General features: G+C 50.5%; 1 protein-coding gene and 2 long non-coding RNA genes across 5 annotated transcripts in view; 1 reads left to right on the top strand and 2 right to left on the bottom strand.

Annotated features, from left to right (window-relative positions):
* The window catches only part of LOC140684663 (uncharacterized), a 37,243-nt gene extending 31,268 nt beyond the window's left edge, over positions 1-5,975 (bottom strand). The window contains exon 1 of the long non-coding RNA XR_012057261.1: positions 5,842-5,975. This is a non-coding gene — a long non-coding RNA (uncharacterized lncRNA). The remainder of the gene's footprint in view (positions 1-5,841) is intronic.
* Positions 5,587-16,280, top strand: LOC140684660 (uncharacterized). Of its 3 annotated transcripts, none has more exons than XR_012057258.1 (6): positions 5,587-5,604; positions 5,934-6,062; positions 6,301-6,445; positions 10,933-11,045; positions 11,963-12,225; positions 12,812-13,116. It is a non-coding gene; the product is annotated as an uncharacterized lncRNA (long non-coding RNA). The 3 variants fall into 3 exon arrangements; XR_012057256.1 differs by lacking the exon at positions 5,587-5,604 and adding an exon at positions 14,841-16,280 and having other exon boundaries at positions 5,646-6,062; positions 12,812-13,513; XR_012057260.1 differs by lacking the exons at positions 5,587-5,604; positions 12,812-13,116 and adding an exon at positions 14,841-16,280 and having other exon boundaries at positions 5,674-6,062.
* A 2,523-nt stretch (positions 16,281-18,803) lies between these two features.
* Positions 18,804-23,006, bottom strand: POU3F3 (POU class 3 homeobox 3). Its single transcript, XM_030286883.4, has one exon. The coding sequence runs from the start codon at positions 21,784-21,786 to the stop codon at positions 20,467-20,469; it is 1,320 nt and encodes a 439-aa protein (XP_030142743.1). The 5' UTR covers positions 21,787-23,006; the 3' UTR covers positions 18,804-20,466.
* Positions 23,007-23,886: the final 880 nt, after the last annotated feature.

Below are 23,886 nucleotides of genomic sequence, written 5' to 3'. Positions count from 1 at the left end.
CAGCCATTCTCTGTGTCATGCCCTACACTTGAGATTCACCTCTCTGTTCTCCACCATGACTCTGACGATTTTCTTGGTTCCAGCCCAGTGCTGCAGACTGACTCAGCCTGATGCCCTCCCAAGCTAAATTGTGACTGTTCCCACCACCACCTGGCTCCAGCTGATGCATGAGCCCTTGGAGTGTAACACACACAAAATGCTTTGGTGGATGCATGTTTCTTCTACCACTCCCCAGTCCAGCATCTCCCTTGCCTTCATACCTCCTGCTTGATAGGGTCTCACTAACTGAAAAGTGAGAGAAAAAATTGAGTTTATCATGGTGTAAATTTAACTCTATACAAGTTCTATGTGCCAGACATGGGTAAAGGGTTATAGTTCAGCCCATTACATCCACATGAAAAGGTGCTCCTATATTCATTTCTGCCTGGTTTTGGTTTGGGTTTTGGAAGTTTTTATTTTGTTTATTGCCTGGCTCCTAGATTCATGTTTTTATGCAGAAAGTATTTGAACAAAAGAGAGGGTTCAATTTACCCTGTCATGAAAAAACTGTAAGACCTGCTTCTAAGAATTACTCCAGCCAGGATTGCAAATAAAGAGTAAAAAAATAAAAATGCATTTCAGTTGGCGTCACTGTAAATTGAGCAAATGTGCTACAGGCTGGGGTCATTTTTGAAAGACATTGCTTGTTATGGGCAAAACACATTGACACTCAGGAATAACAGCACATCTTGACTAGTCCTGAACCCTGAGCCAGTGCTGACTGCAGCACGTCCTTATTGGCACTGCCTACAGATAGGTAGAACAGGACCCATCTACCCTAACTTCAGCCATCTGGTCAGGTATGCTCTAACTAAGCTCTAACTAAGCCTGTCTGCTTGCTGTAATTGACTGAGCCATGCAGGCGGCTTCAAAAGGTGACTCATCCCTCCCTTTAGGAGGTGCCTAAGCTAGCTGGCACGAATTGCCCTCTGTCTTTCTCCCTTGAATGCAGAGGGAGCCAAGACTTGGCCTACACACTAACTAGTATATGGCTAAAGTTAGCGAAGATAAATCCCATCTGTAGTTAGTGCTGGATCTGATAACTCAACTGCTAAAGCTCCATTTGAACTGCAGGCATTGCTTTTAGAAAAATAGATATCATTAACTTATTGGTATCAGATGTTGTCCATAAATGGGCAGTTCTAAAGGGAGGCTGGGAGTGGGGAGGGATAGTAACCCCTTGATTGTGAAATTACATGATTACTAAATGAATATGATTCTTCAGCAGGCTGTTTTTAATGTCGGGGTTGTGTTTCTAATGAAGGAAAACATGTTGTATCACTGATCCATATCACAGTCCTCATGCTGTCTGCTATCAAGAGAAAGCAAGCTCTAAACTCAAGATCTATCAGATTTTTATTCATACCTGCAGAAATAAAACCATAAGGTTGTTCTTTTGTAAAATCAAAATGGTCTCAGTGCAGTGTATCTGATTCAAACCATATTGCTAGCAAGGTGGAACCTTGAAAACATTAAGATTTTTCTATGGTAAAAGCTAAAGATTAGAGGGCCCTGAGGAAACAGAACATATGGGCCAAAAGTTTTAAACCCAAATATTAAAGATAGTCAGCCAAGTCAAAACATTGGCATCTACATGAAGGGATTGTGAATTACAGTGGGACTGAGCACCCGCTGAGTCTACTTATTCCCTAGCACTTCTGAAAACTACTCCAGTTTTAATTAAATAACTTCATGTGGATGAAGTTGCTTCTATTTTGTACAAAGGAATATTTATGCTCCTTGCTTTACTAAAAGAACCCCAAAAGGGTTTGCCCCCTTGTCATTCTGCACCAGAATGGGAAGAACAATGAGAGAAGCCTTTAGTTCTGAAAGAGGGGGTTTTTTTCAGTTGAATCAGAACTAACCCCTCAGAAAACAAAACCAAGCAAATAAACAAACAAGTGAAACCATCAAAAAACAGAGGCCCATCATATAAGTCACCAATGACTGATCAAAAGGACATTGGAGAAACAGAAACCTGCCACCATAGCTTCAGAAAATTTGAACTCAAAAGCTTATGATGTGCTCAGCCCCATCAGTTGCATAGTGAAAGGTACCTCTGACTTGCCACAGCTTCTGCCTCTTCACAATCCTGCCTGTGGCCCTCCTGGGGCTGACCTGGGAAATGCATTGTGTTAAATTAGCTCAAGGAACTGTTCTCCTTTTTGAGGTATGAGAAAATTCACAACACTGAAGTAATTTAGAAACCAAAGCTTAACTCCTTTGAGTAATAGAAACCCCAAAGTTATTCTAGATTATATAGTAAGAGAAAATAGGTGTCATATTTTAGGTTGAATTACAATCTTTATGTCCCATCCCAATAGACACAAATTAATATCTGCTACTATAGAGCTCAAAGTAGGTCTCCACCACCAATATCAGGAAGACTTTCCTAAGCTAGAAGGTGTTGACAGAAAAATATGCCATGTGCCCTTCTTCTGGCTTTGCAGTCCTTGTGAGGTAAAGCATGAGGAATCCTCTACCTGAAAGGCATTGGGTAGCTGTTCTTCCATTACTGTTCATGTAGAAGTGGAGCAAAAACTTTTACTTTCTTAGTTTAAAAAACTTTCTCCGCTGAAACCAGTAATTGTTATTTCTCAATATAACCACAATCCTGGGCTTCTCTGCTGTTCCTGTCCTTAGCTGGACAGTATGGCTTTGGATAAGGCATAAAAGATTTGTCTCTACACACCTGCTCAATTCACTGTATAGTGAGCCCATGATGCCAAACACAACACCAAGGATGCCAATTTTAGGGAAAGGCACTTGAAATTCAATACTGAGACAACCAACTTTTAAGACATGTAAATCCTTCAGTGGAACTAGCCATAAACCTTGCTAGCCTAACTCTTCCTAGGTGGCTAATGAGCTGGAGTGTGTCTCATTTTTCATGCCTACTCTGAAACATCCAAACCTGACTATTAGAAGCTGTGTATGGCCCATAAACCCAAAAATGCATTTTCCTTTCAGCATAGATAGAAATTGCCCTTCTTCGCAATCATTGAAGAAGAGGAGCATTCCCAGAGTCAGGAATGAAAATCTATTCCTGTCTGTTGCTATACACATTATCTTTTCTTGTCAATAAAACCAGTTCAAAGGTGGTATGTTATTTCATTTTTTTTCATGTGAAATTTAGTTTTTATTTACAAACCTTATTTTTATAGTGGAATAAACTTGTATTATTTTTAATTGCTGGTGCTCATAGGGTGTCAGAAAATGACATGGCATAGGAGTTATGAATCACACTTTCACCTCTGAAAATGAAAATCCCAATAAAATTTGACCAAGCAGCAGAGTATTGATCAAGCAGTCGTTACTGTTGCTTAATTGTCTGGTTTATGTAGTGGCCTGTGGCACAGCACAATTAGAAAGGATAAAGTCCTGGTCACCTTTCACTTAAAATTCTTTCTGGTGTGTATACCATAAAGCAGGAAAGAGCACCTAAAATGTTGGTTTCTGGCTATCAGGGGACTTCACAGTTGAATATTAAGGTCTAGGATTTTCAAAACAACTAGTTGTTCTTCTGTTAAGAAGGCATAGGCAATGTAGGTGGATGAATCCAATTTCCAAATTATGAAGGTGACATCAATGGCATTTCAGATGTTACACCAAAATAAAGAGGCAGTTAGAATCTGAATATTTCAGTGTGGGCTTTAAGACTGAGGTCTTGACTATACAACAAAAATTTTAGACTGGTTGCTTTAGTTTAAGCCTCTATTTCCCCACTGGTGTCTGGAGGAAGTCAAAACCTCATGCAGGACCTGGTAGGCTAAACCCTCTCTTTTTGGGCTGGGTCTTAGTAGTGGCAATTCAGAGTCAATCAATGTCAGTTAAGCTCAGGTACTTAATCTGCCAAAATCACTTGGGCAAATTTAGCCTGGCCATCTAAGTCACACAGAATTTGCCACACACTGAAGTGGCATCCAAAGGCATTGGGCAACCTGGGCTGAAAAATAAATACAGTTTGAATGGTTCATGCAAATACAGTTGTTGCTAGCCAAAGGCTACAGTACCATTTCATAACTTGAGGTATGGACAGAAAGATTTCTGTGCTTATTTGGTACTCCCTGCCAACATTCATGTACAGAAGACCTAAGTAAACACAATAAAATCAGTACGTGCATTTGACGACTTAGCTCACATTCTGTACCTGTAAAATAAATGTAGCAGCAGAAATAAGGAAAAGTTCAAACCTAAAGAAAAACTTCTATCCTCTTCTGCAGAAATACCTGTATTCTCTAATTCTAACTTGAAGCCTTAGAGGTAGCAAGACCTGAAGTGAGGCAAGCATCTGTAGAGACTGGATGTGACCTTAAATGAGCTCACATTGTGGAGAGTCTCTTTTTGTTTTGCTGCTCATGCTGCAGACCTGGGGTATATAGTCTCCTAATCTGGGCAACTAATGCAGTGACTTAACAGAACTAGGGTGACCAAGTCAGATGCTTTCCCATCTGGATGTGTACAGAGGCATGGCTGAAGTGCTCTGGCAAAAGGGCAGCATCATAATTTAACCGTAAAACTTAGCATATGCTCAAAAATTTTGGAAACAAAAAGCTTCCTGGGATACTAAAGGTACTAAAGCAGCAGAATGGGGGCCCTGTTCACTTGCAAGATGCAGCAGCTGGTTGGGGCCCTCCCTGACCTCCCTGCAGAAGGAAAAAAGTCAAACGTGCTGGGTTGAGAGGTCTTCTCCTTCCACCCTTAACTCTGTCAGTCTGCTGGAATCTATTCATTCCTCCTGCCGAGCCTCCCACCCCTAAAAATAGCGGTGGCTCTTCCCAGCTACAAGGACATAATAAAACCGCAGAAGCTGGGGGAAGCTCCTGGAGGATAACCTCCGGCCGGGTTACAAAGCGCTTTTCGGGCCGATTTGATGCACAGGATGTGCCCCTTCCTCGTGCGGGGGCACCTCCTCGCTCCCAAGAGCGCTGCCCACCCCAGCCCCTCTCCCCTGGCGCCGGAGCGGCCCGGCCTCCTCCTCCCGTTAGATGGCGCTACAGACCTTACAACCACGTGTACGGAGGAGAGGGGGCGGGGGGAAAGGAATCATAACAATAATAAAAGAAATAACCCTCGTATTGTCCGAAACGCGGGGAGTCGGCCCCGCGGTGCGCCTGGGGGAAGCGGCGCCCAGCGTCGGGATGCCCCTTTCCCTCAGGAAACGCCCGGGGTGCCCGCAGCCCCGCGGCGGCTGCCGGGGCTTGGCCCTCGGGAGCCACCAGAGCAAAGTTGGGGGCAAGCAGGCGAGCGGAGCCGTCCTTCCTACCGGGAGAACATCCTGTCAGGAACGGGGAGGAGGCGCCGGCCTGTTCTCAGCCGCGGAGCTGGGCAAAACCCAACTCATCCCTCCCGTTCATTACTTCTCCGTTCCAGAAAGCTGGTCGTGAAATGTCCACAACCTGCTTGGGTTCTGATGGCCGAGTGTTTGATCAGTCCCACTCTTTCCCCCCAACACTTTTTTTCTTGTTTGGAGTCCCGCGCTTCCCCTCGGTGTAGCACCCCGCAAGTTTTCGGGCAGCCGATCAGCGGCTGCCACGGGGGTCCGCCGGAGCGAGGCTGCCCTAGGTACGTGGCTCTGTCCCTCGCCCACCCCGGCCGAGGACAGGAGGGATAGGACGGTGTATGAAACTGCTGGTCCTCAACTCACTAAGTCCATGGCCGACTAGTCAACGCTTCTCCGCCCGGTCCCCAGCCGAAAGGCGGCTGGTTGTCCCCAGCCCTGCCACTGAGCGTGTAGGCGATCACCTTAAGGGGTTAGGGCTGTCCCGGCGCAGAAGCCACCGCCGCACCCTCCTCCCGTACCTGCCAACGGGCTGTGAACTTTCCGGTGGGGTAAGTTCTCCTTTAAGAAAGCGAACTGTTCCTTATGCATATTTAAGGATGTTTGTCTGCAGTGCCCAGCTGACACGGGTCTGGAGGCTCACACGCGGGACACGAGCTCTGGAGGAGTAAATCATCCCTACTTTAAACTCACCCTCTGCCAGGGCTCCAGTCAGGAACTCCTCGCATTGCTCTAAACACATGTAAGTCATGGGGGGATGGCGGGGAGGGGTGCTGAGGACACGGAAGAGGGAGACTGAGCCTGTTTAGGGAGATAAGTAGGGTATTTTAGTAATTTCCATCACCAACATACCCCCCCCCCCCAGTTCCCGCCCCCTACCCAAAAAAAAAAAAAAAAAAAAAAAAAAGACAAAACCCATTATCCTTGGATTTTAAAAACCAATTCAAAACAATCTTTTATTATTACTATTTTTCGCCCAGCCTAGGGGCTCCTGCCCCCCTCAACATGCCTGGTTCCCTAAGATCAGTGAGGTTTCCAGACTTCCTCCGTCTTTTTGTCCTGCATGAAAGCGCTTTGCTGGGCGCTCAAGTGTGCGTGTGAGGAGCGGAGAGGAGCGCCGGGAGGGTAAGTGGACCCCTTGCTTCAGCCGGGGGGGCAGGAGGAGACCTCTCACGTCACCTGCGGATCAGAGGACTCCTCCGTCGCGCCGGGGGTGGGATCCTGGGCAGTCTTTTCAGCAGAGAGCGGGGGGAGCCTTCCGGGGGTGCGAGTGCCTTGGAAAAGCCCCCTCCACAGTTAGGCACCCTGCCACCTCCGCGCGTGTGTACTTCTGTACGTGTGTGCGAAACGACAGTGCGTATGTGAAGGTCAGGCTTGTGAGCTTCCACTGCAGCTCAAATGGGAAGGAGCAACTTTCAGTGCTCTGCTCTTAGTGGTTTCCTGCCTTTTAAAGTGAACTTGTTCGAGTGTGTTATTCAAAATGTGGTTCAGTAGTTATGCCTTCAAATTAAGTTGCTTCTTCGTCCTCATCGGGAAAAGCAGACATGTGTCCTCAATTGTGTAGTATATATATAAAAAAATCTACTAGGTACTTTATGATTCCATCTGGAGAAATTAAAAGCCCAGAGCTGTAATGTTTATTCTTACATAGTTTACAAAAAAAAGGGGGAAATGTGTGAGACACATGTCTCCAAATATAACCAAAGTGCTTTCCCTTCTGGTTAAAAAGTTGCATGCAAATGTTTTCATTTTAACACTCCCTGCCACCTGTACTTCTCAGGGAAACTTTTCTTGGCGTTAGTGACGAAGCACCAATAGTACTTATTAATGAATTAATTATTATTATGGCTGCTGAATTGACTTAAAGTGCTTTGGAGGCGAAACTGATCCATGTTAATCAGTTACAATTAATTGTGTTTCAGCTGCTGTGTCAAACACAGTTTCAGAGACGAAGTGGAGAAGGCTGTGCATGGGATGTAGGGAAGGGGGTGATCCTGAGACTCTTCCCGGCCCCCTTGCTCAGAGATCTCCTCTTGGGTTGCAGAAACTGGCGTAATGTTGTCCCGGTGCCCGAGTCAGGTCACACAAAGGTGCGAGGGGCAACTTAGGTGACAAACTGCCCTTTCTCCTAGCAAAAGCTGCAAAGATTAAGAGAGTCTAGGGTTTAGGAGCGCAGCCCCGCAGGGAGATTTCCCTCAGGAGTTCGCATTACGGGGAGGGCAGCGGGCGTGGGCTTTGCTGTGCCGTCTCTGCTTGGCCGCTTTGGTCAGGGCTTTTGTGTTGGCGGCGGAGGCAAGGAGGCAGCGGTGGGCAGCGAGGCCGAAGGGATCCACAGAGTCCTCTCGCGGGGGGGCGACTGCATCCCGCGTCCAGGAGCATCTGGGGAGAGAGGGAAGCCGCGGAAGAGAATAGCTCCCCGAGGGGACAAGCGACAGCTGGGCCGGGCTCTGTGAATGCCAAGGAGGCCAGAAGGACGGCCGCAGGGCCCAGGGCAGGAAAAGCCGGGTCGCGCACACGGGCGGCCAGGACGCCAAGGACAGGGCTATTCTCTGCCGTGCCGCTGCCCGGCCGCCCCGCGGGACCTGGGCGCTAGGGGTGCCGGGCGGGCTCAGCGGGAAAAGCTGAGGACCAGCAAGGCCAGGGAGAGGCGTTGAGACAACCGGGCAAAGCCTGGTAAAGCTCCCAGGGTCGATGTGCCCAGGGGAGGCCCGCGGGCCGCCGTTCGGCCAGCTGGTCACAGGGGCGGCCCGTGTGTGCCCGGCGCGGCGGCTGCGGGGGAGCAACCCCTCCACGAGGCGTGGAACGCCAAAGCGGAGCGGGCACTGGCTCGGGTTCACCGGGTGGTGGCTGGGGTCGACCTGGCTGGACCGGGGGCCGCGCACCGGCTACCCACATCCCCAGTGGGAACTGGTGGCGGGGAGGGCTGGAGACAAACTTCCCGTCTTTTGCCAGGGAAACGGGATTTTCCATAATTATAACTACCCCTCTTCACAAAGTTAGGGGCGAGAGAGAGGGAGAACTGGAGGTTCTTCCCGGGCTAGGCGCCTAACCCTTGCCCTGCCTGCCCCTTGGCCTCCGGTCGCGGCGGGGGGTGAGCCCGGCCCGGGCGGCACCAGGCATCATCAAGTACTGCTTGTCCTTAGAGATTTACACTTCGCAAAAGTAAAGCTTTCCCCCAGCATTCAATGTGACTTTTTATTTTTTTAATGTCAGTCGGCAGAAAGGCAATTGGGAAACTCTATTCCCTCCCATCCTCTCTGGAATTGTGTTGCTGGGATTTTTTTGCGGTTTAATTTTTTTTCCTTCTCACACTCCAGCTCTTTCTCAAAGACATCCCCCTTCCTCCCTCTCTCTCCTTTTTGCTTTTTTTGCCTTTTTTTTTTTTTTTAATTCCCCTTCATCCCATTGACTCTACTCAGCCCTCAGCTTTTGCCTAAGATGCGCAAGGAAAAATCCAAACCACTCTACCCTGTATGTGCAAATGGGCCTTTCTTGGAGAAAAGTAAAACAAACCCCCTTTTACCTGCAATAGAAGATAGTGTACAAAATTATGCACAAACCTCCCGCACCCCCCTCCCCCCCCGTCCTATATTGAATGCAGCTGTAATTAATTGAAAATTGCGGGAAGAGATGCGTTTTCCACGTGTGAATGTAACAGCTAAGGTCGGTCGGGTAGACAGGACACCTCGTTCCTGCTCATCACGGGTGGAATCGTTCTCTCCAGCTGGGATGGGTGATGTTGTAGGTCTCGCAGAGGTGCAAGATACAAATCTTCGGTTTTCATCTCTCACAAAATCAGGCTTCGTTGGATGAAGCACCCATATTAACTAACTTTCTGCCTCTCCGTCCCTAGTTTTATTTATTTTCCTTGGATGCGGGAACGAGGTGGTAAAAACCAAACAAAAGCACTTGCGTTTGTTTGTCGGCACTTTGTCGTCGGGGCAGCACCCGCATTAGATTATTGCCAGGGATTTATTTGCATGCAGCTGCAAACCCACAAGCCGGCCGCTGACCGCTGCGCATAAAGGGCTGCCGGGGCCGGCCCCTGCCCGGCCGCCGCGGCTCCCGGTGGGAACACGGCCCGGGGGCCGGGGGTGGGGGGAGGATTTGGGAGTGGGTTTGCTCCAGACACGGCCCGGGGGGATGGTCACAGAGCCGACAGCAGCAGGGTCCCCAGCGCAGCCAGAGGCTGCAGGTGCGGGGGATGGAGGGGGGGGGCGGAGGCGGTGCCGGCCCGCAGCCCCCCTCCCCGCCACCCGGCTCGCCCCCAAAGGCAGCCGCAGCTCCCACTGGCCTTGCTCACAAGCACATCCAAGAAAAGCTTTTCCTAATGCCTATGTCCCGGGGAAAATAAAAAGGACCGGTGGCGGATCCTCGGGATTTCTCAGAGCTATTTTCAGTGCTTTGAAATTTGTAGTAATGTTGATGTTCTTTTTTCCCCCTCTTCTCCCCTCTCTCCGGCCCGGTAGCATTTGGCAGCGTTTGACGAGGGAGCTATTAACCTTTGAAACAAGGGCTTTAGGTTTAAACTACCTCCTTCGCAGCCCTCTCTATGCCTCTCCCCTCCCCACACAGGCACGATGCGAGGATGGATTTGGCTGCATAGGATCGATGTAAATGTCTCCTCAGGCCTCCCTCTACCTCGGGCTACACTACCAAGTGTCCTTCATCTTCTCCCGGAGAACCCAGTAAAGGCGCAGGGGTCCTGGAGCTTGAACTGGCTCCCCTCCGAGCACAGCGGGAGCAAAACCTGCCTCCAAAGCGGGGCCGGCTCGGGGACGAGCCCCACGGTAGCGCTGCCGTGGTCTGGCCCATCTTTCTCTCAGTGAGGGGAAGGAGGGAGTCAAACCAGCTATCCGCAAACTTAGGGGGACTTCTGCCCGTCCCTCTGCTCCGACGGCCAGCATGGGACAGTAGGAGAAGGGGAAGAAAAACTGGGTTCGGGGAACTTAATTATTTATCAGGGGAAAAAGATGTTCCCAATCCATGCAGGCTCCTTCGACTGGGCGTGAGCAGGAGAGGCCCCTCCGGGCTTTTCTGCCAAAGACAGGGGGCTACGAAGCGGGAGCTCCCAGGCAGGGAGGGCAAGGTCGGAAAACCTGCCCTGGTGGGAGAAGCCGGAAGGGCAATGGGAACGCACACAGACACACGGAGGGTCACGTTCGCGCCTCGCATCCCCACAGCGGTGCGTGGAGATGTCGCGCTGCCCCTTGGCCAGGCCACGCCGCCGCAGGGGAAATCCCTGCGCGCTGACGGGCCGGGGCGGGCACGGCCGGAGGGCAGCCCACCCTGCCGGGCCGCCCCGTCTAGAGCCGGGCTCCCCGAGTGCGGCCCGGTCGCGGTAGGGATCTGGCAGGGCTGCTCGGGCACAGGAGGGAGTGTCTCCAACACCATGCCCCCAGAAAACTGGGGAATAGGAGGATGGACTGCATGAGCAAAATAGGATGCTCCCGTGTGCTACAGTGGGCAGCGTTAGTGGGGAGCAGGTCAGTAACACGAGTGGCCAGGGAAAGTGCGGGGAAAGGCAGGAAGGCATGAAACCATTCGCTGACTCCTTGCGGAGCGGGAGTGTGTTGTCATCTTTGTTTTGGTTGTGATGTTTTGTTTTGCAGGAGATTGGGACAATAGCTGGAGTGGATTACTCATTCCTGTAGGCAATACTTGCCTGTATGGGCTTCAGGATGCAGTTGGAAGCTTGGGAACAAAGCGGGCATCGAATGTCAAGGTAACTGGTCCCCTTCCTTTGTTTATGCTATTGTTAATGACGGGGCTCACTCAGCCCTGGCCTCAGCCGTGCTGTATGGCATTAATATTGACTTGAGAGAATAGGCAGGGCAATTAAAACCCAAACCCAGAACAACAGCAGCATCCAGCCCAAGCCCAGTTTTTCAGGTAAAGCATGCCTCTTCTGGGCCCTGAGAATGATATAGTAGTCTTGCCTGGTATTTGTAGAAACACACACCATTCATAGAATTAAACACATCCCTATACAGCATTAACACGTAGGGGAGACATTGTAACCCTTTCTTTCAGTATCAAATCAAAAAGGAAATGGTATTATTTTCAAATACCCACATATTAATATGAGGGAATTCTCATCAGGATAAAAAAATTAAAGAAACTAATAAAATTATTATTTTAATTACGATAATCTAAAACTAGTAGAAACCTGAGCATTTATTGACTAATTTTCTTCTTGAGGTAGCGGATGGTATTTAAAGTTCAACATTTCACACGGCTCCTGGTTTAGTCTGTTTTTCTCGACAATTTAGGCAATTTCAGCAAACTGGGTAAAAAATTTTGGTACACATCTGAGTATGGATCTGCATAAAATAGAGAAGGTGAGAGAATTGGGGAGAGGATGTTTTATTATTTTGAGAAGGGAGTGTATGTTTGCACGTGTGTGTGGATGCATATGTGTGAGAGAGAGTGAGAAACAAATGGAAAGATTTGCACCTTACATTTGATCTGTAGCTTTAGTGTGGAGTCTGAAACAAATACCTATTAGATTTCTCTGAAAAATGTCCCACTCAGGCAGACAGACCCCTGATTTGAATGAGAGCTCCAGGTGATGAAAGAAATTTATGTTATTCCAGAAGAATTCTTTATCAACTCTTTTTTATTTTTTTTTTCTTTGTCTAGAAAGATTAATTTCATCTCTCCTATCCTGGGCCCATTTTCTGTCAGTGAAGGGATATAATAATGATCAATGCCCAGTACTTCTCATATCTTTTGTACTTGGTAAATATTTGTAATGTTTTGAATGTGGAACGGAGGTGAAGAGATGAGCCCAATCTCAGCTTCAGAGGATCCTCATGAGTACTCACACAGAGGGAGGAAAAATCCAAACAACCAAGCCAACCTGTTCAGAAGACCCTCCAGCCCAAAACTCTACAGTCATGCAGGTAGTTTTTGTAGTTTTTGTATTCTTGCTTGGTGAAAGGGTCTGCATACATCAGGCTATCTGGGTCTATGCGACCAGCTCCAGGTGTACATTAGTACTCCAGTAGAAAATAGAACCTGGAGTTGTTGAGCAAACAGTTCCTGTTTGACTATAGTGTGGATTGAATGCTGTCTAGTCAGCTGTATGGAGTGGTGGCAGGGAAGTAGCTCCAAGTATTTCCAAAACTAATAACAAAAAGGTTACTATATATAAAATGTTTATACAGCCCACATTCCCTCAAGTTGTTTAAATTTTGGTTTGATGCATATAAATATAGCAGACATACCCACTTTCCCATTAGCCAGTCCCTGCTTTTTAAGATCAATTCATTTCAGTTTGAAAGAATGGCTCCATACTCAAGACAGTCAACAACCCTTTGACTTTTTCCACTCAGTGTGGACCTCAGGAAGAAATAGGATCTATCTTTGTCATTTCACGAGTATCACAGTGCCTTGACATTGTGTTGTAAGAGCAGGCCTACTACCAGGGAGAGTAACAGTCCTCAGCTGGTTCCCCCTTTCTAATCCATTTTCCCCTTCTCATCTTAGGATCCTTTTGAGGAAGAAATAGTTCTGCTAGGACTCCATACTTGGACTTTGGAGGGCATGGCACAGTGATCTGATATGAGAGCTCTATCCCTTCAGATGGAAACTATCCTCTGTATCCTGTGCCTTGCAAGAGAGGCAGCGAGGGGACACTTGAAGTAACCAAGCATCTGGCATCAAGCCTGACAATCCACTTCACACTATGTGAAGGAAAGTTTCTTCCAAACCACATACTTTGTGGTGCTCAATACTGGTGTCAAACTGGTTTGAACTGTCCCAGGTCTAAAATAAATACCTCCATTATGGTATGACAGTGAACTTGTCTTGCTAAACTTTCCCTGTTTATATTGGAGGTACAGAGCTGATGTAATGCTGTCTTTTCACCCATGGATGGGTGCAATAGGAACAATTCAGAAAAGTTCTGTTTAGTTTCCCCCCCCCCCCCCCTTGTAGTTGAAAAGAATGCAAGCTATCAGAAACAAGCCTATGTTTGAAGGTACAGTTTTCAACATGTGAGTAGGAAACATATGTACTGGCACTATTCAACAGCTCTGTAAGGGCTGTGCTTGAATTTTGGCTTTTAATCTCAACTTTGTTAGAGAGTGATGCAAAATGGAATGGAACCTGATTATTTGTGCTATAGCCTTGTGATGCTCATCCTATAACTGTCGGGGAGAGAAGCAAAACACTCTGCTAAAGCTTTGGGTGAGCCTGAGTTTCAGGGGGACTCTAGTCTTCACAGGTTCTCACTTCACTGCCTTTCTTCCCTTGGTATTTGTTATACGGGATTTTTTTTTCTGCTGTTCTACATTTTAAAGTGAGTACAGACTCAATCTTGCTAAGAGAGCTGCCTCCATCACAAGCTCACATTTAGAAAATGCCTGCCCACTTCGACTGCCCCCCTTCAAGTCGAAAGGGAGAAAAGGAGAGAAAAGAAAACCTTAAAAGAGAAAGAGAGAAGCGGGGTGGAGGGAAGGGGGAGAACCCCTGATTCCTCAGTGACCTGCACAGCTCGGACAGACCTCCAAGATCCCCTCTGCCTCCTGCAGACAAGCCCCGACGGAGAGAAAAACCTCACATGACTAAACTTTTAACGTGGCTTGGGGTTTATACAATTCAGGCTCAATTTTAACAATCTCGAGGCGGGGAGGGGTGGGGGGCGAAAAAGGAGAAGAAAGTTTGAATTTAACTCTACGTCTCTAAAAAAATCACCACAAGCCAAACCCCCAGCCATCAGCAAAAGCGCCCAGTGTCCCCGGCAGCTGGTGCCCTCCCGCCACACAACGGCGGTGGCTGGCAGGGAGGGCAGCCCCAGCCCTGGCTGCCGGCACCCTGCGTGCAGCCCTGCCCCGGGGCTCCCCTCGCTGCCCTCCCTTCTAGCGCTGAGAGGGGACAACAGCCCTACCTGGGGTCTGCGGGGCTGGCATGGAAGTTTTTTGGTACTGCTAAAGGCACACACACAGACACACACACAAATATATATATATATATATATATATATATATATAATACACACACGTCTTTATATATAGATTCATATGTAGGTGTCTAGTCTATGTTTAAATTATTCTATCTATACACACAGTCCTCCTCTGATGAGGTCATTCTCCCATATATATGAGATTGGGTGTAAGATGCCAGAATCTAACGCCAAGATCTTATCACTGCCGATCTAAAAGCAATATAAAGTAAATGTTAGCAGAAGGGGAAATAAATTTTGGAGAGAAACATTCAACAAGGTGTCCCTGAAGGCTTTTCCCCCGCCCTCCCCAGCCGATGTGCCCACGCACTTTATGCCAAAGAGAGCCGTTTCTGCAGAAGAGACTCTTGCTTCAGAGCAAGGACAGACTGCAGCCCTCACCGTGGGTCTGTGCATGGCAGGGGCTGCACCTTGACATTTTTAATCCCCCTTTCCCTTTCCCGAGCAATGTTCTCCTCTCTAATGCGCTAATCGGCTGCAGCTTATTTATTTTTATTTTTTTCCCTTGTGGCTCCAAATGTCTTAATAATATATATTTTTTTTTAATTTCAGGAAACTCAAAACGGAAGGGGGGAATGCTACTTGAAAGTGTGACTCAAAGAAAAGGTTTTGCTTTGCAGCCATCAGTAGCACCAGGAGACAGCTCCATTAAAAAAGTAGTTTTCCACTGCTCTTGAAAAGCCGTTATTTTTTACATCGCTTTTAGGAAGATAGATTAACAAAACATCACATTTCAAGCCACTCTGATCTGTAATTAAATGGAGGAGCCGGTTTGTATTCTCCTATGGCTTTTACAGAAGTTGCAGTGATCCAAAGTCAGGTTGCTGTGTCAGAGTGGCATTTTTATTAATGAGAATACAAAAAGCTTGCATATTCTTAGCCCGGCTTGAATTTAGTTGCTAAGCAACCGCTGTATGGTAATTCATCCGCGAAATTTAAATCTTGGAGAAAGGATCCTGCGTTTTGCTGAATGGTCGCCACGAGGAAAACAACTTGTGGGACCCGCGGCAGCTGCCGCCGCGGCACCGCGCCGCCCGCCCGCCGCTCCCCCGGGCCGCCGCCGCCCCGGGCCGGCCCGCCGGGGACGGAGGGCAGACGGGCAGCGGCCGCCGCCCCGTCGGCGCTGCCGCGGCCCAGCCTCCCAGGAGCGGAGGAACGCGGCACCCCCGTTTCCCGACGCGTGGCACGGCCCGGGCCCCGCCGCAGCCGCCCCGGCTGGGGAGGGGTGCGGGGGACGCCAGTCCCGTCGCAGCCCCGGGGGCGAGGCCCCGTGGGCACCACTGCGAACCCGGCTGCTCCTTTGGTGCCGGGCAGGACGGGATGGGCGGCGAGCCTTCCCCCGTTCGGCCTTCACCCCTCAGCTTTTTGTGTCGCCAAAGCCTCTCAGCCAAAGAACTCCCTACTGCTGTGTCATTGACACTGCGGGGCCGCTCGCCACCCTCCTCTCCCCTCGCTCCGCCGCCTATTGAAGGCTGCGCCCGCTCCATTGTGCCAAAATGCAACTGAAAACACCGATGGGGCAATAACCACCTCCCTGCGTCTCCTCCGATCGCTCCATCCAGCCACCCATTCCTCTCGCCAGAGGCGACCAAGCTTCTGGTCAGCCCTGGCATTAGCAAAATGAATCCCTGTCCTCAAGCGCTCGCCCCACGCCTGCCTCCGAGGTCGGGACTTGTTGCGTCCCTTTTAGAGTTTGATTAATTACCCTGGAACTTAAGCAAACTAAAGTACATGTGGCGAAGAAGCTCACGCCTACAGTTTGTCCTGCAGCTTGCCAGTTACAGAGGTAATCTTTACACTCGCTGCCAAATTGGAATGTGCATCTCTGCGCTTCAGAAAGGTATCCCTCTATAAATATATAGAAGTATCGATTTTGCTGTAGCTTGAAGATGTTGATCATTTATTACAAAAATAAACGAATAAATACAACAATGTATTGTTGCTTTCAACAGGATAAATATTTTACAAATATATAATTTTTAAAAACCCAAATTTAATTGTTAAAGTTATTTAAAATAGTACACTTATTGATAAAATTATCAATAGTATATACTGCATTTCATATTAGAACCAATTATTCTCTAAACGTTCCATTTAAAACCATTCATACAAAACAAGTTATGAGCATTGTAATGTGCAAACACGAATAACTACATTAAAGCATAAGGATTCTGTAAAGATCACTTTCCGATAGGAACTGCTGCGTTTTTAAACCAAAGGAGAGCTCTCTGCTAAATTTCGGAATATACGCAGACCAACAGCAGTGACATGACTATTTTAAATACACCTGAAAATGATTTATTGTGTACAGACTCGACGGGGGAAGGATGGGATGTGAGTGAGAAGACTGGGGCGTAATAGAGGACCGCAGGATATGAAAATGTAAACTATAAATAATCACATCTCGGGATTACCCAGTCTGATCAAACATAACTTTGTAAAACATTTGGCTTTCCTTTAGGCAGGAAAAAAAAAAAAAAAAAAATTTAAAAAAAGAGTAAGGAAAACGATGCTGACTCTATTACCAAGCACAGAACACTGATACTATAAATGAATACAATTACTAAATTCATTAAGAGATCTGGTGATATATAACAATATTTTCATTATTTACACGTGTAACAATATAACCCTTAGCGCAAACCCTCTCACTTATTATCTACCCCTTGCTATCTCAGAGACTCACAACCCTGAAATTCCTAAATACATTCAAAGGATTCAGTTTCTCGGGGGCGGGGGAGGGGGCGGAGGGGCGGAGGGGGGAGCGCCCATGGCCTCACTTTTTGTGCATAACAAGTCCACGGAACGGGCACATTTTGCCGGTCCTTCCGACCACACGTTACTCCTCCAGCCTAACCCCCAGCTTTTCGGAGGCAGCAACCCGCAAAGGTTGCCTTTTAATAGAAACCAGCGTGAAGCCTAACGTTAGCTCTTTGTTGCCATCCAAATCGAGTAACCAAATACCGCTCCGAAATTTAAATAGACTTTCTCCGCGGCTAATACAACTGCTCCCCTTCGTCTGTGAAAACAGGATCCCACCTCACGTGTCAGTGGTACCCGGCCCCGGGAGGGGAGCCCGGCCGGGCCGCCTGCACGCCGGCCCCCGCCCGGCCCTTCTTCCCTCCCCAGCTGCAAAATCAGCCAGCAGCTTCTGCTAAAACGAACAAAAGAAATAGCGTCCTTTACCCTTTCGGGTTCTCTTTCCCTTTGTTGGGTTGGCTTCTTCCCCCACCCCCCCCTCTTATTTCCTCCGTTGTCTGTAGGGCCTTTCGGATTTCACAAATCAAACGGACGGTGATATTTACTACGAGCTGGTGTTAAAATAATGCATCCCGGTGCGCGGCTCCCAGGTTGGCTTTGATTTATGGACTTACACAAGGCCTATCTGAAAGGAAGAAATGCTTGTTGTTCCTACAGCAGTTTTCTGGGGGGTTAACCCCTGCCTCAACAGCACGTAGAGAAGCAAGGCAGGAGGGAGGGGGCTCGGAGGAGGGGAGGAAGAGGAAGGTGAAAGGAGCCACAGACGAGCTGGATCATAAAAGAAAATCTTATTCTCCAGCAGACTATCAATGGGGGCGGGTGGATGCATTAGATGCAGCTCTCTACTTCCCACAACCTCCCCGCTGCAAAATGAAGACAGTTGAGGTGGTCATTCACTTGTCCCTACATTGCAATAAATTCTAGTGGATAAATATGACAGGTCAGCTAGTGCATCTATTGGCATCTCCAACGTTACTGACACTCGCGAGTGTTTGCAAAGAAGGCATGGCAGCGCTATGGCAAAGTGGAGGAGAAAACTAGACTACACCACTTCACACCCCACAGAAAAACCTTAAAACAACAACAACAGCCACAGCAACAGCAACAACAGAAACGGTGAACTAGGCAGACCGCACGTGGGATGTTGAAAGTAATATTCTATATATTCGATCAAAAGAAAAATATAAAAAATAATTTCCTTTAAATTATAAAGATAAATACAAATATTAATACATACATAAAATTAGTCAAAATAAATTATAGCTCAACCCCCCCTTCTCCCTCATTGCCCCCCTCCCCGCACCTCCCCCCCGTCTAGCCTCAGTTTGGAAAGAGAGGAAACAAGACTGAACTTTTGGAAACATCCCTCTTAGCACCGGCCACGCGGGACCTGAGGATGCGCTCAGGTACCGCCCGCGCCCGAGTGCCAGCCTAAACCGAGGCGCCACAGCCCTTTCGGGGAGAATGTGGCATTTGGTGAGCTCCAATGTCGCCGTTCTTCCCGGTGACACAGGGTCCCCGGGGCTGATGGAAGGGACCGCGGACACTCGGGCTCGGCGGAGAGGCGGGCAGGGGGAGAGCCCCGCGCCGGGCGAGCAGCAGCAAGGGTGAGGCGGGGGCACTGCCGGGGAGCACGGGCCGTGCAGCCGGCAGGTCGGACCCTCGCTATTCCTCTCACTTTAGCAGTATGTCCCTTCAGAGAACTTTTTGTTTGTTTGTTTTTCGACACAGTGTTTATGCATCAGACACAGACTATTTCATTCTAACAAATTTATTTTCTCAATCAGCTCTTACGGAATCACTACTCAAATTAAATTACAATCAAATTATCACATCAAAAGATACCCTTATTACCTAACAACTGTCCATATTTTCATTTCATTTTGATTTGTGCTCGTCTGAAAAAAACACGTAATACAAGATCTGGGGAAAAAATAAATTACCGTTTTGCAGCAGTTCATAGGTATTCTGAATAAAATATTAAAAGAAGTCATTTAATGAAAATATAAAGCAAATTTTTTTTTTTTTAGATCAACAACGGATCTAACAATTCTATATTGCCGTCTTTTTGAAAAGTCTGTTTATTAAAACCTACCAAAAACACTGCTTGGAAATGGCAGTATTATATAATCACATCCACAGCACCCATTCAATCAAAGTTGGCAACGGATTTAGGAGAGAAGTTCAGATAAGTGCAGCTGCAGATGCTCAGTCCTTCTAAATCCCTTTATCTGAATCAGTCCAGAAATAAAAAATAAAAATATTAATAAAAAAAATATTAGCAGTGGATTTTTTATGACTCTTCCATGATGATTGGCAGCCGTCAGGAGCAGGACTTTGACAGCCCAAAATTATTTCCCTTTCTTTCCCTGGTTCCTTTAATTCATGCAAAGTCCTTCTACAGAGCTCGAACTTTAGGGACCAACAACCTCTCCTTCTCTCACCCTCCCCCTGGCGTCTGTCCCTCCCCCCTTTCTCCTCAGGGTCAGTTTTCTCCGCGTGCGGGCATTTATTTCCATATTTTTGTTCTATAGCTATACCTATATATATAGATAAATATATATATATGTATTTGCTTCCCTATTCAGCCTGCTTGTTTTTAGTGCTGTGTGCATATTTTTTTTTTCCTGGAAAAAGTGGACCCTTTTATTTTGCAGAATATATAGATATATAGATATATATGTTTTCAGAGTGGATATCTGCCTTGCACCAAAATTCTACGGTTTGGCCAAGAAAAACAGGGTGCTGGAATGCAGCAGGCACCCTCTGATTAACCAGATTATTTTTCTCCTGCTTCCCTTTTTTGACTGCTCCCATTGGAAAAAAAAATAAAAAGAGGGAGAAAGAAAGGAGAAAAAAAGTTTCTGTGATTCATAGAAGAGAGCCCTTTTGGGGATGGGGGGAAGAGTGCGGGGTGGGGGGGGGGGGGAGAGGAGGAGGGGAGAGAAGAAGCGCAGACAGTGGTGTTCCTTACTGCGAGAAGGGGATAATTTGGAGAAAAATAAAAACAAAAATAAAATTTAAAAAGCCCAAGCCCACCCCCCAAGCCCTTTCCCCACAACCAACCAACCAACCCCCCGGCACATCTGCAGTTTTGGTGCATTATGCATCTCCACCCCGTTTTCCCAACACGGTCTAAACGCTCTCGCTCGGATCGACCTTCTCCACCGCTCCCTATTGGTATCGATCTTATATATATATAGATGCACGCTTATATCCATATATATATAAACACAAGCAGTCTGAACGAGCCTGGATCGTGTGTGTGTGTGTGTGTGTGTGTGTGTGCGCGCGTGTGTGTCTGTGTGAGCGTGCGGCTGTGCGCGGCGGTGCCGGAGCCGGTGGCGGTGCCGGCGGCGGTGCCCGGCCCGGCCTGGCCCGCGCTGCCCCGCGCTGCCCGGCCCGCCCGCGGTGCCCCTCACTGCACGCTGGTCTGCAGTCCGTGGTGAGGGGGCGGCGTGTCGGAGTTGACGGTGCCGACCTGGGAGTAGACATCGTCGGGGGTCTGCTGCTGGATCCCCGGGGGGGTCATCCGTTTCTCTTTCTGCCTCCGATTGCAAAACCAAACCCTGACCACCTCCTTCTCCAGCTGCAGGCTGTCCGCTAGGTTCGTAATCTCCTGGGCGGAGGGCTTGGGGCATTTCAGAAAGTGGCTCTCCAAGGCCCCCTTGACACTCACCTCGATGGAGGTCCGCTTCTTCCTCTTCCTGCCCTGGGCGGCGATCTTGTCGATGCTGGTGGGACTGCCCGTGGAAGAGTCGGCTTCCTCCAGCCACTTGTTCAACAAAGGCTTCAGCTTGCACATGTTCTTGAAGCTGAGCTGCAGGGCCTCGAAGCGGCAGATGGTGGTCTGCGAGAAGACGTTGCCGTAGAGGGTGCCCAGCGCCAGCCCCACGTCGGCCTGGGTGAAGCCCAGCTTAATCCGCCGCTGCTTGAACTGCTTGGCGAACTGCTCCAGGTCGTCGGAGGTCGGCGTGTCCTCGTCCGAGTGCGGGTCGTGGCTGTTGACGCCGCCGTGGTGCGGCGGGTGGTGCCCGGGATGCTGGTGGTGGTGGTGGTGGTGATGCCCGGGGTGCTCGCCCAGCTCCGGCGTCTCGCCGCGCACGAGCCCCGGGTGCACCAGGCTCTGACCGCCGGGGGGGGGGCTCAACATGCCGTTCACCGTGAAACCCCCGGGCTGCGAGTAGAGGAGCGACTGCTGCTGCTGCTGCCCGCCGGCCATGGAGGGTAGGTGGGCGGCCGCCGCCGCCCCCCAGGCCGCCGGGTGCCCCTGGTGCGGGGGGCCCAGGTGGGGCGGCCGGTGGTGCAGCGCCGCGCCCGAGTGCAGGTCGTCGCGTCCGCCGCTGCCCTTGACGTCGGGCGGCGGCGGCGGCTGCTGGGGGCTGCCCGTCATGCCCACGGGGCTGCCGGACCAGGGCGAGCCCGCTTCGGCGGCAGCGGCGGCGGCGGCGGCGGCGGCGGCGGCGGCGTGGGGCAGGGCTGTCACCCACTGGTGGGCATGGCTCAGCATATGGCCGCCGTTGCTGGCGGCCATGGCGCCCGGCATGAAGTCGCTCTGGACCATCTTGGCCGCCGGGTCGCCGCGGTAGCCGCCCGCCACCGAGGTGACGGCCACGCTCCCCGGCTGCATGCCGCCGCCGCCGCCGCCGCCGCCGCCGCCCGAGTCCGCGTGGACGATGGAGCCGGCCGCCAGGATGCCGTTGCCGGGGAGGTAGGGGTTAGAGGTGGCCGCGGCCATCCCGCGCCCGCCGCCCGCCGCTCGCCCCCGCCGCGCCGCAGACGCCGCTGCGCCGCCGCCGCCGGCTGCCGGGCGCCCGCCGCGAGCGCCCTTGCCCGGCGCTGCCGGGGCCGCTGCCGGGGCCGCCGCCCGCGCCGCCGCCGCCGCCGCCGCCTTCCCAGCCTCGCCGGGGCGCCGGGGCGCGGGGTTCACCTGCTAGCGCTCCGCTGCGCGCTCTCCTCCGCCCGTCCGCCGGCCGTCCTGCCTCCGCTCCGCGGCGCGCTCGTTGCGGTCACCGGCTCTCGCTTCGCCTTTTATATTTTTTCAGCTTTTCTTTTTTTTTTTTCCAAAAAAAGAGAAATATTTAGCTGTACATGTAGTTTTCCTCCGCCTTCTTCTCGCCCGGGTTTGCTGCTCGCAGGGAGGAAACCAAACAAAGGCTAAAAAGCGAAAAAAAAAGGGGGGGGGGATCAAAAAGCCCCCGTGCCTTCTCCCCTCCGTTCCCCTAGGAGTACATCTCCTCCTCTCAGCCTTCCCCTCTCAGAGTGAAACTTTTCCTTTTCTTCTTCCTTTAAGGCTTTGTGTGTGGTTATATTTTCCTTTTTTTCTGCCTCTCTCTGTGTCTTTCTCTCCTCGGTTCCTCGATCTCCTTTTGCTCTGTTAATTGCAAGTTTTGTTGGTGTCCTAAGAAAACTTCCTGTGATGATGATGGTGGTGATGGTGGTGATGATGCATTTCTCAAAGTTGTGCTGTTGTTGAAGCACTTTGTCCCCTTTGAAACAAGAGTCCTGCCGGAGCCTTCTTGCTAGAGTCACGCTCTGGATAAGACATTTTTTTCTCTCTACCTTTCCTTTTGGCGGTCGAAAAAAAAAAGTAAAAAGAAATTTAAAAAAGTTGAATTTTCTCGTTACCTCGCGATTTGTTTCCTTCCCTCTCCCGCTCTCTCTCTCTCGCTTGGTTTGTTGTCTTTTTTTTTTTTTTTTTTTTTTTTGGTTGTGTTTGTTTTGCTTTTTATTTTAATTCCAGCAGTTGGTCGAGGGAGGAGGCGGAGGAGGAGCGCCTTGGTGGAGAGGTGTGTGTATGTGTGTGTGCATATATGGTATCCTTTATACACTAACTCCAGCGGGGAAGTTGGCTGCCGGGCTGGCAGCGCGCACTGGCGGTGCCGGAGTCCCGCCGCTCGCCTCTCCCCGCCTCCCTCTCTCGGGCCGTGCCCGCGCCCTCCCTCCTCCCTCCTCCCCCCGCCCTCCGCCCTCCCCCCTCCAGTCCGTCCGTCCGTCCGTCAGTCCCTCCCTCTCTCCCCTCCCTCCCTCCCGCCGCGGGGACGCGGCCGCGCCGCCCCCGCCGATTGGCTGCGCGCCCCGTGACGGACAGCGCGCCGCCGGCCGCGCGGCCCCCCTTCCGGCCGTTCCGATTGGCTGCTTTTTAATTTAGGCGAAGTGGCGTCGGAGATGGAAGTTGCCCCCCCCTTGCTTCTATCCCTCCTCCCTCTCCCCTTCCTCCTTCCTCCTCCCTCCCTCCGCCTCTTAACTCTTCCTGCCCGGCGGACACACGCACCTCGGAGCTCTCCCGCCGTCGCCGCTCGGGCAGGAGCGAGTGCGGGCGGTAATAATTAATACCAGCAGTAATAACGACAGTAATAACGACGCCAGCACTGGGCTGGATTCGGAAAGGCGTTTGTGCGAAGGTGTCACCATCGGGCACACGCACCCGCTTCTCTCCCGCCGGCAGTGCCCGTACCGGCATTCGGAGCTGGCCCCCCCTGCGCTCAGCCCCGGAGGCACCCGCCCCCCGCCCGTCCCCTCCTCCCTTTGTCCGCCCCCGCACCCCGGGGTGCGCCCCGGACTCCGGCAGCCCGTCCGCAGCCGTCACGCCGGGGGGCTGGCCCGGCAGCGCCGGAGAAGGGCCGCCCCGTCGGCGGGGGAGGTGGCAAGGGGAGCCGGCGTCCGGGCTTGCCCTGCGCGCTGCGGTCTGCTCGCAGGGAGCCAGCCCCGCGGCATGAAACGCTGTATTATTTCTCGTCCAGCGGAAAGAGTTAAGGGGGGCGGGGGAAGGCGGGGGGCGCGGGGGAGAGATGCGACCGAGCGGAAACACTGCGCGCAGGCAACCTCAGTGAACCAC

This window comes from Taeniopygia guttata, chromosome 1 (genome assembly GCF_048771995.1).
Source record: "Taeniopygia guttata chromosome 1, bTaeGut7.mat, whole genome shotgun sequence".
NCBI classification, from domain to species: domain Eukaryota; kingdom Metazoa; phylum Chordata; class Aves; order Passeriformes; family Estrildidae; genus Taeniopygia; species Taeniopygia guttata.
The sequence above is the reverse complement of the archived record's forward strand: the minus strand, read 5'-3'. Positions and strand labels throughout refer to the sequence as shown.